This window comes from Stenella coeruleoalba, assembly GCF_951394435.1.
Source record: "Stenella coeruleoalba genome assembly, chromosome: 1".
NCBI classification, from domain to species: domain Eukaryota; kingdom Metazoa; phylum Chordata; class Mammalia; order Artiodactyla; family Delphinidae; genus Stenella; species Stenella coeruleoalba.
Window position 1 is genome coordinate 31,489,602 of NC_137169.1, and position 18,937 is coordinate 31,508,538.

Genomic DNA, 18,937 nt, shown 5'->3' on the forward strand with positions numbered 1-18,937 from the left:
ATATTCCTTCAGTTTTTAGGGATTGTTTTTTCCCTTTCAATTTTATTTTATATTTTATAGACCATATACATTGTTCCAAAGGGAAATTTTAAAAAGTGAACACAAGGTGTGTTCAGTGAAGTCTAGCTTTCATCTCTGCCCCCTCCATCCTGTTTCTTCCCTTTCCATATAGTTAGCTAATTGTTTTAAAACATTTTTTGGTTATCATTCTATTGTTTGTTTAAGAAAATACATTCTTTTTTAAAAACAACTTCATTGAGGTATAATTTATGTACCATAAAATTGATGCATTTTCATTGTGTAATTCAGTGATTTTTATGAGTTGTATAACCATCACCATAATCCAATTTTAGAACATTTTCATCATCCCACTAAGGTCCTTCTTGTCTATTTATAGTTATTCTCCATTCCCATCCCCAGCCTTAGGCAACCACTAATATGTTTTTTGTTTCTACAAATTTGCCTCTTCCAGACATTTCATTTAAATGGAATCTTACAATATGTGCTCTTTTGTGTCTAGCTTCTTTCACTTAACATAATATTCTTGAGGTTCATCTATGTTGTAGCATGTATGAGTACTTAATTCCTTTATTGCTGAGGAGTATTCTGTTGTATGGATATACCATATATTTTGTTTATTCAGCAGTTGACGGACATTTGGGTTGTTTTCATTTTTTGGCTATTATAAATAACGTTGATTTGAATATTTGTGTGGATGTATGTTTTCATTTTTTCATTTCTCTTGGCTATATACCTATGGGTGGAATTGCTGGGTTATAGGGTAGGTTTATATATAACTTTTCAAGAAACTGCCAAACTGTCTTCCAAAGTGGCTGAACCATTTTATATTCCCACCAGCTCAATTGTGAGAGTTCCTGTTTCTCCATATCCTTGTAATTGTCTGTCTTTTAGATTATAGCCATCATAGTGGGTGTGAAATGGTATCTCCTTGTGGTTTTAGTTTGCAGGAGAATGTATTCTTTTTTTTTTTTTTTAAGGATTTTATTTATTTATTTTTTGGTTGTGTTGGGTCTTCGTTGCTGCGCACGGGTTTTCTCTAGTTGCCGCGAGCGGGGGCTACTCTTTGTTGCCCTGTGCGGGCTTCTCATTGTGGTGGCTTCTCGTTGCGGAGCACGGGCTCTAGGTGCGCAGGCTTCAGTAGTTGCGGCATGCAGGCTCAGTAGTGTGGCTTGCGGGCTCTAGAGCGCAGGCTCAGTAGTTGTGGTGCACGGGCTTAGTTGCTCCATGGCATGTGGGATCTTCCCGGAGCAGGGCTCGAACCCGAGTCCCCTGCATTGGCAAGCGGATTCTTAACCACTGCGCCACCAGGGAAGTCCCGATTTTAGTTTTTAATTATGAAATTGTTAATTACCCAGAGAAGTACAGAAAAGTATATAACAGATCTTCATGTGTGTAGTCAACTTCAAAATTAAACAGATGTTAATATTTGCTTTTATATATGCTTTTGTTTTTATTTTCCAGTATATCTTTCTTTTTTCAGTCACTCTGAGAAGGCCAGTATGACTTACAGTGTTGTGTGACACATACTGCTTTGTAACGTGGTTATTTGTTTCACTCAATAAGTACTTGTTAAATGAATGGATATTGTATGAAATTGGTCTCCTCGAAGCTGTGGGGTAGGTAGACCAGATAAATAGACTGTGGTGTGTGTTTTCCTGTGCCCATTGTTCAGATGAGCAAACTGAAACACAGAGACCAACGGACTTTTTTAGGTTATACATCCAGATACTAATAATAGGATTTCTTATCTCTTGGTTTTGTCCAGGCCTGTTTTAAGGTACATGTTAGGATTTATGATTTTTCTAGAAGATAAGTTCTTTAAAAATCAGAATCTGACAAAATTAGCTTTCCAACTTTCACATGTTTATTAAATACTAGTGTATGTAACTCTGAAATTTAAGAAGTCTGGGAGTTTAGGTCAAGAGTGGTCTTAGTTGGGTTTACATTTGTGTGTACTTTATGACACTTAGTGCTTGGCATGTAGATGAGGCATCATTCATGCTTGCGGAGTGAATGAATGAGCTTTTTTGCTCTGGAGTCTTTTATGCCCGCTATCTCTATGGGAGACCTATGGGCAGTAAACAGTTAACTAGAAAAAGCCAAAGGATAAAACATGAAAAATATGTGGGCACTAGAAATCTGCTCTCCCAAAAGGCAGCTGGCCATGTGTTCAGAGTTCAGGCTAGATGAGAAGGAGGTCCAGGGGAAAGTCCTTGTGATCAGAGTTAACTTACTCAGTAAACTAGGGGAAGCAGCGCCCCTATGGAGAAAAACAAGCACCTAAACTTTGGACGTTAGAACATAGCTACTACTTTCCTTAGAGCCTAATCAAGAAAAAGAGTATATTAGGACCCTGGTGGTGGTGGAGTGCCTCATACCTCTTAGCTCCAGTAGTAAATGAGGAGAAAAGGGACTTAACGTAGACCAGGCAGTTTCAAGACCGAGCACTTTCAAGACACCATCCCATGAACCCTCTCTACAACCCCATTAAGTAAGGGGTAGCATCCATGTTTTAGAGGTAAGGAGACTGAATCACTTAGCAAGATAGTTACTTAGCGACTGAGTTAACAGAACTGGGAATTTGAACCTAGGTCTACCTTGCTGAACTCTCTGCTCGTTTCCTAGATCAGTTTTCCTCTGGAGCAGAAGGAAATGAACGCCTGATTTGCCCAACATATGCAGAAGTTTAAGAAAGAAAAGGCTCCTAGAAGTAATCTGCTCAGTTCTGTCAGGCCCGTCTGTCAGAGAAAACTGCAGCAGCAGCAGTCATATCCAGAGGCTGTCTCTCTTGTCCCTGAGTTGATCGTTTTCAGGAATTCAGTTTGCTTGTATTTCATGAGCAAAATTCAAGCTTGAGCCTTGGGGTGTACATCTGAGAAGTTCCACAGTTCCAGCGCTCTTTGTTGAAGGAGTAGAGGCCTGGTACCTGCCTGGAGAATTATATTGTAACATCAGATTTTTTGCCGATTAAGTGATTTTTCTGGCGTCTGACTGAGTTTCTCTCTCACGCTAACCTCCTTGTATTGTTTCTTGCTGTGGTTTACAATGGCCATCAGATGGTGCTACAGCTTCACAGTCAGCCTTTGTAAAGGCTTAGGGGAGAAAGGACACCTCCTGCAATGGTGAGGCAGATGGGGCATCAGTAGGGTCTCAGAAGTGCTGTGGAAGAGCTGTTGCTTAAGGGTCCTTATTGCTTTCCTTTGGTGGCGGGCATTTTTCAGGTCTCCAGGAGAGGTGGGTAGGCTTACGTAGAGCCAGGCCGACTTTTTCTCTCTGCAGTGTGGTCTGGATCCTTTCGGTATAGAATAAATAGATTTGACCAGGAGGAAACACATAAAAGCTCTGTCCTTCCACTCCATTTGGAGCCCTTTGGATTGTGCTGTTATCTCACCTGTCACACGCTATGCTAAAAAAACTGTGGTGGGCAAATCCCATTGGCACAACAGGGTGGTTTTTGAATCCAACGTTTTAGACTTTTATTTTTTTAAAGATGAGCTTTAAAGTAATTCCTGTAATTATTTTTTAAAATATTTATTTAATTAATTTATTTGGTTGCACGAGGTCTTAGTTGTGGCTCGCGGGCTCCTTAGTTGTGGCATGAGAACTCTTAGTTGCGGCATGCATATAGGATCTAATTCCCTGACCAGGGATCAAACCCGGGCCCCCTGCATTGGGAGCACAGAGTCTTATCCACTGCACCACCAGGGAGGTCCCACCAACTTTTTAGACCTTTAATTCAGACTTCCTGCCCTGCTGCAATTTGAGTAAAAACCATCTGGGCCTCATTTTAGTGACTTCCTGTTACTCCCAAAGAGCAAGAGTTATCTTTTTGTTTCAGCCCTTGGTCCATGTGAGTCTAGTTGCCAATTCAAAACAGTGGAGTATCTTCCTGTTTTACTTAACTGAGTACAGACTTCCATCCCTGCTGCAGGTAGAAGGCAGTGTAACAAGGGTTTGAAGTTCAAAGTCTTAAACAGGGGTTCATGTTCTGGCTTTGCCACTTTGTGTAGCCTTGAGCAAAGGAATCCACTTTCTTGAACCTCAGTTTCTTTATCTGTAAAGTGTAAAATAATAGTTTTGACTTCATTTGGTTACTGTGGGAATTAAGTGAGACAATCTATAGCTTAGCATGGGGCGTGGCACATGACAAATGCTAAAAACATGTTAGCTGTCAGTAGCAGCAGTAATTACTGTTGGACATTCGTGTCAAGTATCGTTCAGCAGAAACGCTGCTTCTCTGTTGTATACGGAAGTGGTATCCTTTTTACCGAACATCCATATACTGTACTCAAAGCCGATTTCCGGGTTTTTCCTCCGTGTGTCATTGGCCAGCAGAATTAACAGATGTCTCTCTCTCTCTCTCTCTCTTTCTCTCTCAAAAATAGGGAAATAAATGCTACAGGATACTAGATCTTTAAAGCTTGTGTTTCTTTTTGTAACTATGAGGATTACAATGCTCTGGTCTCTCTTCTGGTTATAATTTTATTGTTTCTGACCTGAAAAAATCGGGAGTATGTTAATCCTGCTTGATATTTTCTTTTGGACATCTTGGTGCAGCAGTTGAAATCTGTTTCACTTCACAGTTTGGGGGCCATAGTCCCCGGCCCTGGTTCCTCTTGGCCCTTCCCTTCCTGGTTGGTACCAGCCGCTGGCTTGCTTTTCCCCTCTTTCTCCTCCTCCTTCCTTCACGTTACCTTCTCCCAGGGCCTCTTTTCTTTCCCCCTCCCTTTTCCATTTACTCTTACATTCCCTCCCTCCTTCCTGCCCTCCCTAATTCCTCCCCTCCCCTGGTTTCTAGCTCCTTTTTGCTTTCTGTTTGTGTTTCTGAAGGCAGTGCTCCAATTACCTCATATTTGGAGAGAGGAAGCTGTAGCCAATCCGGTTTCTGTCTGCTTTTAGGTCAAGTGATTTCTGAACTGCAGTGAGATGCTTTGAATTTGTCTTGTTGCAGCTCTGAGCCTGTAAGATGGCTGTCTGAATCGGCAGCGGCTGGAAGAGACAGAGAGAGGCGGGGAGGGAGGAAGAATTGGAGGGATCGCCGGCATAGTGCATGTTTTTAAATGTGCATCTAATCCGATGAAGCCAAGGTTGGGATTTCTCTGGGATCCCAGGACTGGCTTAGCTGCGTTTTTGCTGAGATTAGGAGAGGAAAGCGATGGGAAATTCGCTGGGCTGCGTTAAGGAGCCGAAAGATTCAATAGCTGTTCCTGAGAAGACTCCCATATCTCCTAAGAAAAGGGTTCGGCTCAAAAGGAAGTGGAGGGGGAAGAAAACCTCTACTCCAGAGGTCCCTCGCGAGGAAGAACCCTTGCAAGGAACTGGAGTCATCGAAGAGACGGAAACCCTGACGAAGTTAACAGTGAGTCTCCAACAGGAGGAAGGAGTGGGAGGGGTAGAGCCACCCCCCACAGACATTTTACTGCCTGGGGACTCGGCCCCCGACTCAGGGGTGGGAGATCAGGGGATGATCGTACAGGTGAAGGAGAGATTCCAGGGGGAGATCCAGACTGCTCAGCTTTTGTTAGAGAATGAGTCATCAGTTGCCAGAGGGGTCTGGGATTCCCTGGAAGAGGGGATGACTGTCATCGCTCACCTGCTCGATAACCCCGCAGAAAGGAGCTGTGAGAAGTCAGTGAGCCAACTGGTGGAATTTCCGAGGACAGCATCCTGCAGCAGCAGGGCTGTGCTGCTGCCTTTGCATGGAGGGACTGCAGTGGAGAAAGGAGATACTCAGCTTGGATTTGGGAGCAGCACTTTCCCCAGGACAGACTGCCCCACCGACACAAGACATCAAGACCATCTTTCCGACGGATGGAGTGTAGGGGGAGGAACCAAGGGTATTTTAAGTGCCCCTCAGACAGGTGCCTGGATTGTGGAACGTTCTCCTTCGTCACTACCGGCCCAGTCGAGAGGCCAGAGCTGCACAGAGCCTGCCCACATGGGTCGAGTGCCCCCCCAGGTTCCCAGACTGCCTGCTTCTCAGAGTGATTTATCCATCAGTGGCCTGACTGAGAGCATCTTGCCCTCCTCCTCTGGCTATGGCAGCGATGGGCTGCACTTACGAGGGGTCCAGCCTAAAGATACAGAGCCTGAAAAGAGCTCCACGTCCTTCTCAGAAGAGGACGGCACCCTTTCTTTGGAGGCAAGCCCCACCCCCTTAGGGGGTCTGGAGGAGGTAGGTGGGCATGTTCAAGGGGTAGTCACACAGCGGTTTGTATTACTGGCCTCAAACTTGTGAAAGTGGAATGTGGCGAGCAGTGAGGAGCTTGGTGCTGCTCCTCAAACTTTACCTGTTAGTCAAGTACTAGTAGTTAGCGACTGCTGCGCTTGGCAAGCGAAATCTATTTCAGGTCTGCCCCTTGATGCTTGAACCTATCTTGTTGTCTCTGGGGGATCCCTGACTCTGGGTAACCATGCTATATAATTGCTGGAGCTATCTGGTGGGGTTCTCTCTCCAGGTGCAGTGCTAGGTAATACTTAACTCTCTGTTTATCAGCGTCCCTGCTGTAGGAGGTTGTGGTATGGCACAGAGGTGATGGGGAGGCCTAGCTGATTCCAAGATGAGTGTGGAAGGGGTGAGGGCTGAGGCACTGACTTCGGTGTGGTTGTTCTTCTCCTCTGGAGAATGATGTTCTTATTGGAGCTGATGTAATTCCCCCCCTTGGGGACACTGCTAATGGCAACACCCATTCAGTATGTGTTTAGGTGGAGAGGCTAGTCCTCCTTTGGTTCCTAATTCCAGCATTAGAGGAGGGGGGCATGGATTTATCTGGAGATTAGTCCAGAGCTGGGGGGAGGGGGTAGAGAGGGAGTTAGGGCAGTCTGAAAGTTCAAGGCTAGAAACAGTTTGTTTTCTGATTGGACTTGTTTATGGCTCTAACATGTTTTTGTTTGTGAGATATATATTCAGACATAAGTGGAGGTGGTGGTAGTTTTAGGTGGTGGGTGTTGTGAGGGGTCAAGGAGCAAGTGAGAATTCAAGAGCTCTGAACACTGAGAGGGAAGGAGACTCAGCAAGACCTTGGGTGGCACAGGTTCTGGTCTGTCACACAGGGGTGTGATTGTGTAGGTGACTAAAGTTATAATTCATCAGTGACGGAAGAACTTTTATTGGCATGTCAGTCTCTGCAGCAGAAGAAATAAAAACTTAGGCTCCCAGAGCGGCAAGAGGTGGAAGATGGAACATGGCATTTTCCTTGCTAGGCTGTGGGCAGCTGCCCTGGTGTCTGCAGAGCAGACACTGTGGCCCACCTACAGGTGCCCTGCTAATCATCAACAGTATGAGGCTGAGGAGAGACGTAAATTTTAAGCTGATCTGTGCTTAAAATGACCTTTTGGGTGATGAATTTCCCCCATGGATAGGCCCATTTCAGTGCCCTTTGTTATTATAGAGTTTGGAGACTCCGAACAGTTGGAGGAAAAGATGGCCATTGAAAAATATTTGTTATGCGGTTGGGCAGGAGGCATCCTTGGGCTTTTCCATATAAAAATGTGTGTGTGTGTGTGTGTGTGTGTGTGTGTGTGTGTGTTAAAGCGGGAAGGGAGGCAGTGAGGCTGCTGGGGGGTGGGGTGTATTTGAGGTTCATCGGATAAGAGGGAATGTCAAAGTCAGCCTTTATCTTTGTACAGAACAGATGGAGAGTAATTGTGGCAGAACCAACTGCTGAACTGACCGCTCCTTTGATATTCCTAGGGTTAAAGTTGAAGCTGTGGAGGCATCACGATGATTTAGGATACGTGCTCATAATTCGGTGTGAGACTTTCAGAAAGTTTGGAGTATAAAATGTGAAGGGACTCCTAGTGGAAATCAGTTCTAGATAATGGCCCATAAGTGACTGTGGTGCTTTTGGTGTGGGATCTCCACCCGGAGCGGGAAGGTTCTGGACAACTCTGTGAGGAGTCTCCAAGAAAAGATTTGGTGGGAGTAGACTATGATCTGTAGTTTAACAGAGTCAACAGCAGTGTGATTCTTGGGCTGTTCAGTATGAGAATGATACTGGTGTGTGGCGTTTTCTGGGCAGCCAGGCTCTACATCCCGTCCCAGCTACCCCTTGAGAGGAGACACAACCAGACTACTCAGTGATGGCCCAGGCAGAAAAACTAGGCGGCCCAGAGTCAGCTCAGAAGGCTGACACGTCTCTGAGGCTCTGTGTCCATCAGGTGATGCAGGGACCACAGACTGACCATTCTGTATGACAGATAAGAAGTGACTTCTCAAGATAAATGTGAAATCCCTTCGGGATGAAAGTCCTTAAGGTCACAGGGGCCTCAAACCCTCTTTGGTCTCTGAAGGCATTGTCTTCAGGGAGCTGCCCCCTCCCTGGCAGGCTGTTCACACGGCCTGGGGACAGCTGGGCAGCTCGAGAGACAGGGCAGTGTGTTTTGACACTGCAGACCTCCTGTGAAATGTGGATTGAACCACAAGGTGAGAGCATCTGACTGGAGTGAGAGCCCTGGGAGGACACGGGGGTCAGAAGAGCCCACCGCTGCTGGTCACACACCAGCTCCTTCGCGGAGACGGGCAGCAGGCGCTTCAACAGGTTTGAGTTTTTGTTTGTTTGTTGGTGCTCGTTTTGTTTTGTCTTTAACATGTCAGGGTAGTAACCCTCCGTAGAAACAGTTTGAGCTTCAGAATGGTGTCTGTCCTTGGCATAACTCAGGCCGCCTTGTCCCTCCCGTTGATCACTCCAGGGCATGGTGATGGGAGTGGGGCCAGGCTCCGGCTGCACAGAAACTTGGCAGTGGGTTTGTTTCTTTTCAGGATGGAGAGAAATGGGAACTGATTCTGATGCTTGCTGAGTGCCGGGTTTAGGTAATAGAAGACAAACGGTCTGCTTTTCTGTTCGCCTGGTAGAGCCGATTCTTCTCTTGACAGGAAACAGTTAACAAGAGAAACAGGATGACAGGGGCCAGGGGACAAAAATGGTTTTCAGAATAAGTAGACTGAGATTTGGAGCCAGATGGGAGCGAGTTAACAGCAGTTGTACTTTGATGTCAGACAAAGGCCTTCGCTGGTCCATTCCATCTCTCAGGAGGACTCCCTACTCCCAGCTGCCATCAATAGCCGTAATACCTGGCTTAATGGAACAAGGAAAATTGTTGAAAAACCCTTTCTTTTCTCTGTCTTGGCTCCACTGCCAATTGTTAGTGGATTGTGTTGATGGAGAATTGGCTGTATACCATTGCCCTTGCCACAAATCCTTAGATTTCAGGTGAATAGTCAGATAACTCTGGGGCTAGGAATGATGAGAAAGAAATCAGTTGGTATATTATTTTCTGGGCTGAGCCTTTTCAGTTATAAGTATCCCTTTCCCATTTCTCCTCTTTCATTATAGGGAAAGTAGTTTTACTAATATTGGCTTTGTATTACAAGAAGAAAGCAAAATTAACCAGATGATACTATTGGAGGAATGTAGCAGTTAAAGTTACAGTTAGAGCTTCATTTAAGAAAGGAATTTTCTTTAAAAAAAAATTTTTCTTTAAAGAATGTATTTATTTATTTTTGGCTGCGTTGGGTCTTTGTTGCTGCCCGCGGGCTTTCTCTAGTTGCAGCAAGTGGGGGCTACTCTGCGTTGCGATGCGCGGGCGTCTCATTGTGGTGGCTTCTCCTGTTGCAGAGCGCGGGCTCTAGGTGCACAGGCTTCAGTAGTTGTGCCGCATGGGCTCAGTAGTTGTGGCTTGTGGGCTCTAGAGCGCAGGCTCAGTAGTTTTGGCGCACGGGCTTAGTTGCTCCGCGGCATGTGGGATCTTACCGGACCAGGGTTCAAACCCGTGTCCCCTGCATTGGCAGGCGGATTCTTAACCACTGCGCCACGAGAGAAGTTCCTTTCAAAAAATTTTACTTAATTAAAAATATTACCAAAGAATCATTATTTTTCAGGTGTAACAATGGTGTTGTGGTTATGTTTAAAAAAAAAAGTCCTTTTAGAGATACATACTGACGTGTTTTTGGAGGAAAGGATAGTGTGGGCTTTGCTTCATAATAATAGGGGAGGGGTGAAGTGGGTGGAGTGTAGATGAAACAAGATTAGCTATGAGTTGATATGGTTGAAACTGGGTGATGGGTACATAGGAGTTCATAATACCATTCTGCCTTTTTATTGTATATATTTGGTATTTTCCGTTTCAAATGGAAAGTTGTTTTTCTGGGTTTTGATTTGCTTTTTGCTGCTCTTCTCACTAATTTGTTTTGGAAAATGTATTTTTTGTCAAATTGTTATTTATATTAACATGTAATATGTTTATTATTATTGTCTTTTTTAAAAATGTTATCCCCACATGTACCTATGGCAACCACCAATCTGTTCTCTGTTATCTATGAGCTTTTTTTTTAAAGATTCCATGTATAAGAAGGATCGTACAGTATTTGTCTTTCTCTGTCTGACTTATTTCATTTAGCATAATGCCCTCGAGATCCAGCCATGCTGTCGCAAATGGCAGGATTTCATTCTCTTTAATGGCTGAATACTATTCCATTATGTGTATGTGCCACAATTCCTTTATCCATTCATCCTTTGATGGATACTTCAGCTGTTTCCATAACTTAGCTATTGTAAACAAAGCTGCAGTGAAGGTGCATATATCTTTTCAAGTTAGTGTTTTCATTTTCTTTGGATAAGTACCCAGGAGTAGAATTGCTGGATTGTATGGCAGTTCCATTTTTAAGTTTTCGGGAAACCTCCATACTGTTTTCCAGAGTGGCTACACCAATTTACATTCCTACCAACAGTGCACAAGGGTTCGCTTTTCTCCACATCCTTGCCAGTATATGTTATTTCTTGTCTTTTTTGATAAGAGCCATTCTAATAGGTTTGAGGCAGTATCTCATTGTGGCTTGGGTTTGCATTCCCCTGATGATTGGTGATGTTGAGCATCTTTTGATGTACCTGTTGGCCATCTGTATGACTTCTTTGGAAAAATGTCTATTCAGATCTTCTCCCCATTTTTAAATTGGATTGTTTGTGTTTTTGCTGTTGAGTTGTATAAATTCTTTCTGTATTTTGGATGTTAACTTCTTATCAGATGTATGATTAGCAAATATGTTCTCCCATTCAGTGGGTTGCTTTTTCATTTTGTTGATGGTTTCCTTTGCTGTGTAGAAGCTTTTTAATATGGTGTAGTCCCACTTGTTTATTTTTGCTTTTGCTTTTGGTGTCAGATTAAATACATCAGTGCCAAGATCTATATCAAGGAGATTGCTGCCTATGTTGATCTATATCAAGGAGATTGCTGCCTATGTTTTCTTCCAGGAATTTTATGATTTTAGGTCTTAAGGTCAAGTCTTTAATCCACTTTGAGTTAATTTTGGGATATGGTGTAAAACAGTGGTTGAGTTTCATTCTTTTGCATTTGGCTGTCTAGTTTTCCCAACACCATTTATGGAAGAGACTGTCCTTTCCCCATTGTGTATTTTTGGCTCCTTTTTTGTATATTAATTGAACACATATGCATGGGTTTATTTCTGGGTTTTCACTTCAGTTCCATAAGCCAAATACCATACTGTTTTATTACTACAGCTTTGTAATGTTGTTGGGAATCAGGGAGAATGATGCCTCCGGGTTTGTTCTTTTCTCAAGATTGCTTTGATTAATCAGTGTGTGTGTGTGTGTGTGTGTGTGTGTGTGTGTGTGTGTGTATGTGTGTGTGTGTGTAGTTCCATACAAATTTTGGGATTATTTGTTTTATTTATTTGAAAAATACCATTGGAATTTTGATAGGGATTGTACTGAATCTGTAGATTGCTTTGAGTAGTGTGGACATTTTAACAGTAATGATTTTTCCAGTCCATGAGCACAGAATTTCCTTCCATTTATTTGTGTCTGAAATTTCTTTCATTAATGTCTTATAGTTTTCTATATACAGGTCTTTTACCTGCTTGGTTAAATTTATTCCTAGGTGGTTTATTCTTTTTGATGCAGTTATAAATGGGATTGTTTTCTTTATTTATCTTTCTGATAGTTTGTTATTAGTGTATAAAAATGCAACAGATTTTTGCATATTGATTTTGTATCCTGCAAGTTTATTGAATTTGTTTATTCCAATAGTTTTTTGATGTCTTTAGGAGTCTTTGGGGATTTCTGTATATAATATTCTGTCATCTGCAAATAGTGGCAGTTTTACTTCTTCCTTTCCAATTTGGATGCTTTTTATTTCTTTTCCTTGCCTAATTGCTCTGGCCAGGACTTCCAATATTATGCTGAATAAAAGTGGAGAGAGTGGGCATTCTTGTCTTGTTCCTGATCTTAGAGAAAAGACTTTCATCTTTCCATCACTGAGTATAATGTTAGCTCTGTCCTTTATTATGATGAAATACATTTCCTCTATACCTGCTTTGTTGAGAGTTTATAAATGGCTGTTGAATTTTGTCAAGTGCTTTTTCTGTATCTATTGAGATGATAATACGATTTTTATTCTTCCTTTTGTTAATGTGTGCTATATCACATTGACTGATTTATGGATGTTGAACCATCCTTGCATACCTGGAATAAATCCTACTTGATCGTGGTGTGTGATCCTTTTAATGTATTGTTGAATTTGGTTTGCTAATATTTTTTTAAGGATTTTTGCATCTATGTTCATCGGGAATATTGCCTGTAATTTTCTTTTCTTGTGGTGTCTTTGTCTGGTTTTGTTATCAAGGTAATGCTGGCCTCATAAAATTAGTTTGGATGAGTTCCCTCCTCTTCTGTTTTTGGAAGAGATTGAGAAGTATTGGTGTTAATTCTTCTTTGAATGTTTGATAGAGTCTATCAGTGAAGCTGTCTGGTCCTGGACTTTTGTTCGTTGGGAGGTTTTTGTTTGTTTGTTTTTTGTTTTTTGCTGTTGTGGCCTCTCCCATTGCGGAGCACAGGCTCTGGACGCACAGCCTCTGGACACGCAGGCTCAGCGGCCATGGGTCACGGGCCCAGCCGCTCCGTGGCATGTGGCATCTTCCTGGACCGGGGCACGAACCCGTGTCCCCTGCATCGGCAGGCGGACTCTCAACCACTGCACCACCAGGGAAGCCCTTGTTGGGAGGTTTTTGATTACTGATTCAATCTCCTTACTAGTAATCAGTCTGTTCAGATTCTCTGTTTCATCATGATTCAGTCTTGGTAGGTTGTATATTTCTAGGAATGTATCCATTTCTTCTAGGTTGTCCAACTTGGTGTGTAATTTTTCATAGCAGTCTTTTATGATCCTTGGTATTTCTGTGGTATCACTTGTAACATCTCCTCTTTCATTTCTGATTTTATTTGTCTCCTCTGTTTTTCTTGGTGAGTCTAGCTAAAGGCTTGTCAATTTTGTTTATCTTTTCAAAGAACCAGCTCTTAGTTTTGTTGATCTTCTCTATTGTCTTTTTCATCTTTATTTTATTTATTTCTGCTCTAATCTTTGTTATTTCCTTCCTTGTACTAACTTTTGGCTTCATTTGTTCTTCTTTTCCTAGTTCCTTGAGATGGAAAGTTAAAAAAAAATAATGGTAGAATTATATAGTGCATATACTGAAAAAGGATTAATGTCCCGAATATATGAAGTGTAGTATAGGTGACGTGGTTAAGAGTGTGGAGCCAGGTTGGCTGAGTTTGAATTCCAGCTCTACTACTTAGTAGCCATGTACCTTGGGGCAAGTTACTTAAATTCTCTGTGGCACAGTTTCCTCATTTGTAAATTGAGGATAAGAATAGTATGTACTCAATGTAGGGTTGTTGTGAGAATTATGAGTAAATTCAAGTAAAACACAATAGATGTTTGTTACTAATATTATTATTTAAATAATTCCTATAAATAAGAAAAAGGTAAACACACTAGTAGAAAAATAGGGGAAAGCCCAGGAATAAGCAGTTCATAAAAAAAGAAAACCCAAATGCCTCATACACAGGAGTCTTTCTCACTAGTAATCAAAGATGTAAAACTCAAAACAACAACAGGATGCCATTTTATATCCCTCAGACTGGCAGAAAATAAAAAGTTTGAAAGTACAGAGTGTAGGTGAAGATGCAGAATAATGGAAAAACCTCTTCACACCCTTGTGGATAGAAGTATAAATTGTTATTGTTATTTGACAGTAGTTTGGCAGTATTTAGGAGAATTTAAAAATGCCAGTAGTCTGTGACTTAGGATTTCCGTTCTAATTGTATTCCCCAGAGCAGCAGTCGCCAGCCTTTTTGGCACCAGAGACCAGTTTCGTGGAAGACAGTTTTTCCATGGATAGGGGTGTGGGAGGGGGTGGGGGTGTTTCAGGTGGTAATGCGAAATGTGATCGGCAGATGAAGCTTCGCTCACTCGCCCGCCGCTCACCTCCTGCTGTGCGGCCCAGTTCCTAACGAGCCGCGGACCGGTACTGGTCTGCGGCCTGGGGTTGGGGACCCCTGCCCTAGAGAGACCTCCATGACTCTGAACTTGAATATTGAAAGGAGTACCCCTGATCTTTACCTAACTCTTCTGTAGGTAAGAAACACAGCTGCCATGAGATCCTTCTAGCCAGGCATTTGTAATGAATTATTGCATTGTGCCCTCACCTGTTTCTTGAATGGAAGTTTTCAAAGTCTGATGCCTTCACTGTAGCGGGATGAAGTCAGCTAGAAACTTCAGGACATGTGAATCAAGTATCTGTTAGCTCATTACATCTGGTTTCATTCCCTGAGACTTATGCAGACTTACAAAGTCCAAAATCCTCAGCCTGGTATTCCAACCCCTCCATAATCTCTCTAATCTTCTCTCCTATATCAGTTCCCAGTTTGAGCTTTCATGTCTTTTGTTTTTAATATGCTGAAATTTTTATTTTTAATTAATTAATTAATTAGGCTGCGTTGGGTCTTTGTTGCTGCCCGTGGGCTTTCTTTAGTTGCGGCGAGGAGGGGCTACTCTTCATTGTGGTGCGCGAGCTTCTCATTGCGGTGGCTTCTCTTGTTGTGGAGCACGGGCTCTAGGCGTGTGGGCTTCAGTAGTTGTGGCTCGCGGGCTCTAGAACGCAGGCTCAGTAGTTGTGGCGCAAGGGCTTAGTTGCTTTGTGGCATGTGGGATCTTCCCGGACCAGGGCTCGAACCCGCGTCCCCTGCATTGGCAGGCAGATTCTTAACCACTGCACCACCAGGGAAGCCCTCTTCTTAGATATTAAAACTCAGCATAGATGTTGTCTTATCATCTCTGCAGAGTTCCTCGACACTGCTAGTTTGGGTTACTTGCTTACCTCTGTCACAGCATTGATCTCTCTGATTGGTATATTGTCTCCCCTACTACATTGCTTGAGCTTGAGGCCCAAGGTTGTGCTTTTGTCTTGAGATACCAAGAACTTGAACACAGCTCCTAGAACATAGGTATTGCTCAAGAAATAACAACAGAACGAGTCAGTCCCATGGTGATTGACTTTTTGTTGTTGTTGTTCTCCCTCGTCCTAACATATGGTGTCTGACATAGTGTGAAGCACTGATGCGATGTTGTTCAGTAAAAACTAACTGACTTATTAGGAACATGCTCAGTTTCTAGATAATGCTTCAGAGAAGGAATTAATCAAGCCATGGGAAGTGTGCGTTGAAAGAAAACTCAGGTAGATGAGTTTAGTCTCTGAGATGGTAATGAGGCTGTGCTGTCTCTCCAAATGGTTCCTTTTAAACATCCAGATGAGGGAGAAAGCTCCCTGACACTGAAGCTGGAATTCTCCATTTGGGAGATTAAGGTAAAAGCTTCTATGTATCCCAAAGGACAGCACTGTGCAATCCCATGTGAATATTACATGAAAAGATGGACAAAAGCCAAATTTAATTATTGAGATGATTGTGATGATAATCCCATTTTTCTCATCCAGTTCACAATCTAGGAAAGACCCTAATCCAAACAGGGTATTTTTCCTACCCCTGAGGGATCTAAATATTTCCCTGTCTCATTACAGCTATGTGGAAAATCTGAAGTACAGCTGTTCATTGAACAGTTTCCAATGCAATATACAAAGATACTGTGATTGGCAGACAGGAGATGCCATCGGAGATATTGACTGTGATATTGTGGAGATACTATATCAGTTGACTAACTGGAATTTCTTTTTTGGGTAAAGAACCCAAATACTCACATTTCATTTTGCTTATTCAACTTCTGTCCCTTTTCACTTCAACAAATCTATCTCCTGTTCCCAGCAATGTTTTGCCTTAATATGTATGTGAAGCACTACAGTGGAAGAACTGGGATATGTCAGTGTGGGTGGCATTTAGCCACTGAAATAAATAGCTAGAAATGTCGTGGAGGAGAACTGGCAGAGAATTGGTGCCGGTGAGGGGCTGTTTACACTGGACTCACAGGCTGATGGCGTGGGCACCGGAATCCATCATTGGGTCCTTGGCTTGTTTGCTTATATACATTATATATGTTATTTGCTAGGCAAGTTTGCTGTCAATAAAGTAATGTGTCTCAGGATTCTAGGTGGGTCTTACCCCCAAATACATTTATTTGTTTATTTTTATTATTTTGTTTATTAACCAAGTGATTATTAATTAAAACATGTTAAGTGTCCACCATATGACCAGTACAGCACTAGGTGCAATACAGAAGGACCTTGATCACTGAGTCTCAGAGATGCATCCCAGCTTGTGCTGGGACATATCCTGTGTTGAGGAGCTCTCCTTCATAGCAGCTGCTATGATTTTAGGTCGTTCTGATAGTTAAGATGTAGTATCAGCACCTCAGGAAGCCTAGTCTTGGGGAGATATTAAATAATAAAAATACATTAAATAATAGCCAGTTGCAAGATAGCATTTAATTGATGATACAGACTGACAGTGCTTTGGGAGTTAGACAGCAGTAACTGAAGGAGAACCACCATTTATACAAGGAAGAGAGAAGGGAACTTTGTCGAGCTTAGCCCCGTGTTTGGGCTGGGCACTTCACTGTATAATATCGTTGATTGTCACAGCTATCCTGAAAAGGTAATAGGTGTGATTCCCACTTTACAGATGGTATAACCAAGGTCCAGCTTGTAGTTGGTGAACTTGAGATTCAACCCTAGGCTTGTGTGGAATCAAAGGCATGCACTTTTCTCCTCTCTCAGACTGACATTTCTTCAAAGTAGGTCCTGTGCTAGATTTTGGAGGTTTCTTAAAATAACTTTTTTCTAAATATAAAAATATACATAATGTAGCAAATTTGGGAAACATAAAAATCATCTATAATGCTACCATTTAGAGATAACTATGATTACTAATTTGGTTTTTATACACATACATATATGCATCGACCACATACATTATGCATATATATGACTATTACTTAACTATATATTGTATATTTTTCATGTAAAATCAGTGTTATATATTATTTTGTTTGTATTCTTTTTCTTTTTGTAAAATATGGTGATCATTTTCCTATCATTAACGTTTTCTAAAGCATATCTTTTTTTTCCTTAAATAAGATTTTTTATTGGTAATAAAATCAGCAAACTTTATATGGTAGAAATATCTCAGAGTATTTTTACACTAGAGGAAGACTTAGCAAAGGCAGCCAGTTTATTTGACAACACATTTCCTTTTTTATTTTATTTTATTTCATTTTATTTGTTTATTTTTCCTCATCAGTTACTTCCTTTTTTACTAAAGCATACCTTTTTAAGTGCTACAAAGAATTCTACCATGTATATGTGCTATAATTTATAACCAATCAATCACTCGTTTTAGTTTAAGCTCTTTATAGCTTTTTGCTATAAAATATTTATCATATTTTGATAAGCATTCTTGTGACATATTTAAAGTGTACATCATGGTGATTTGATACACAGGCAGACCTTGTTTATTGTGCTTTACAGATACTGCGTTTTTTACAAATGTTTGTGGCAACCACGCGTTGAGCAAGACTGCTGGCATCATTTTTCCAACAGCATTTGCTCACTTCTTGTAATATTTCAAACCCTCCACCAGCAAAAAGATTACAACTTGCTGAAGGCCCAGATGGTGGTTAGCATTTTTTAGCAATAAAGTATTTTTTAATGAGTATACATTGTTTTTTTAAGACATAGTGCTATCGCGTATGTATTGATAATATAGTATAGTGTAAACATGACTTTTATATGTACCAGGAAACCAAAACATGCATGTGACTCACTTTATTGTGATTGATATCTCCTCTATTGCTGTGGTCTGGAACTGAACCTGTGGTACCTCCCAGGTGTGCCTTTATGTGTATATTGAGAAAGGATTCCCACCTCTAGTTAAGTGCTAACACACCCATTACCTCACTTTTTGTGTGTGTGTGTGAGAACATTTAAGTTCTACTCTCTTGACAAATTTCAGTTATACAATACAGTGTTATCAACTGTAGTCACCTATCTTTTACATTAAATCATCAGACCTTATTCAACTTATAGCTGAAAGTTTATACCCTTTTTCTGTCCTCTTCCTATTTCCCCCACCACTATCCCTTGGCAACTACTATTCTACTCTCTGTTTCTATGACTTTGACATTTTTTCTTTTCTTTTTTTTTAGATTCCACATATAAGTGATATCATGCAGTATTTGTCCTTGTCTGGCTTATTTCACTTAACATAATGCCCTCCAGTTTCATCCATGTTGTCACAAATGACGGGGTTTCCTTTCTCATGGCTGAATAATATTCCATTGTATATACCACAGCTTTTGGTGGACACTTAGGTTGTTTCCATATCCTGGCTATTGTGAATAATGCTGCAGTGAACATTGAGAGTGCAGATATCTTTTCGAAATCTTGTTTTCATTTCCTTTGGATGTACCCAGAATTAAGGTCTCTAGATCCTATGATAGTTCTGTTTCTAATTTTTTGAGGAATCTTCATACTGTTTTCCAGAGTGATTGTACCACTTTATAATCCCACCAAGAGTGCACGAGTGTTCCCTTTGCTCCAGATTTTTACCAGTACTTGTTATGTCGTCTTTCTGATGACAGCCATTCTAATAGGTGTGAGGTCATAACTCATTAC

General features: G+C 41.6%; 1 protein-coding gene across 16 annotated transcripts in view; it reads left to right on the forward strand.

Annotated features, from left to right (window-relative positions):
- The window catches only part of MACF1 (microtubule actin crosslinking factor 1), a 344,741-nt gene that overhangs the window by 151,401 nt on the left and 174,403 nt on the right, over nt 1-18,937 (forward strand). For 4 of the 16 annotated variants that reach the window (XM_079928846.1, XM_079928857.1, XM_079928855.1 and 1 more), the window contains exon 1: nt 4,190-6,196. The exons of 9 other annotated variants lie outside the window; for them this stretch is intronic. In XM_079928846.1, coding sequence (XP_079784972.1) covers nt 5,177-6,196 — 1,020 coding nt within the window. In that variant the 5' untranslated portion in view covers nt 4,190-5,176. Of the gene's footprint in view, nt 1-4,188; nt 6,197-18,937 lie in introns of those variants that run through there. 3 more of the 16 variants (XM_079928856.1, XM_079928848.1, XM_079928849.1) reach the window with 3 other exon arrangements.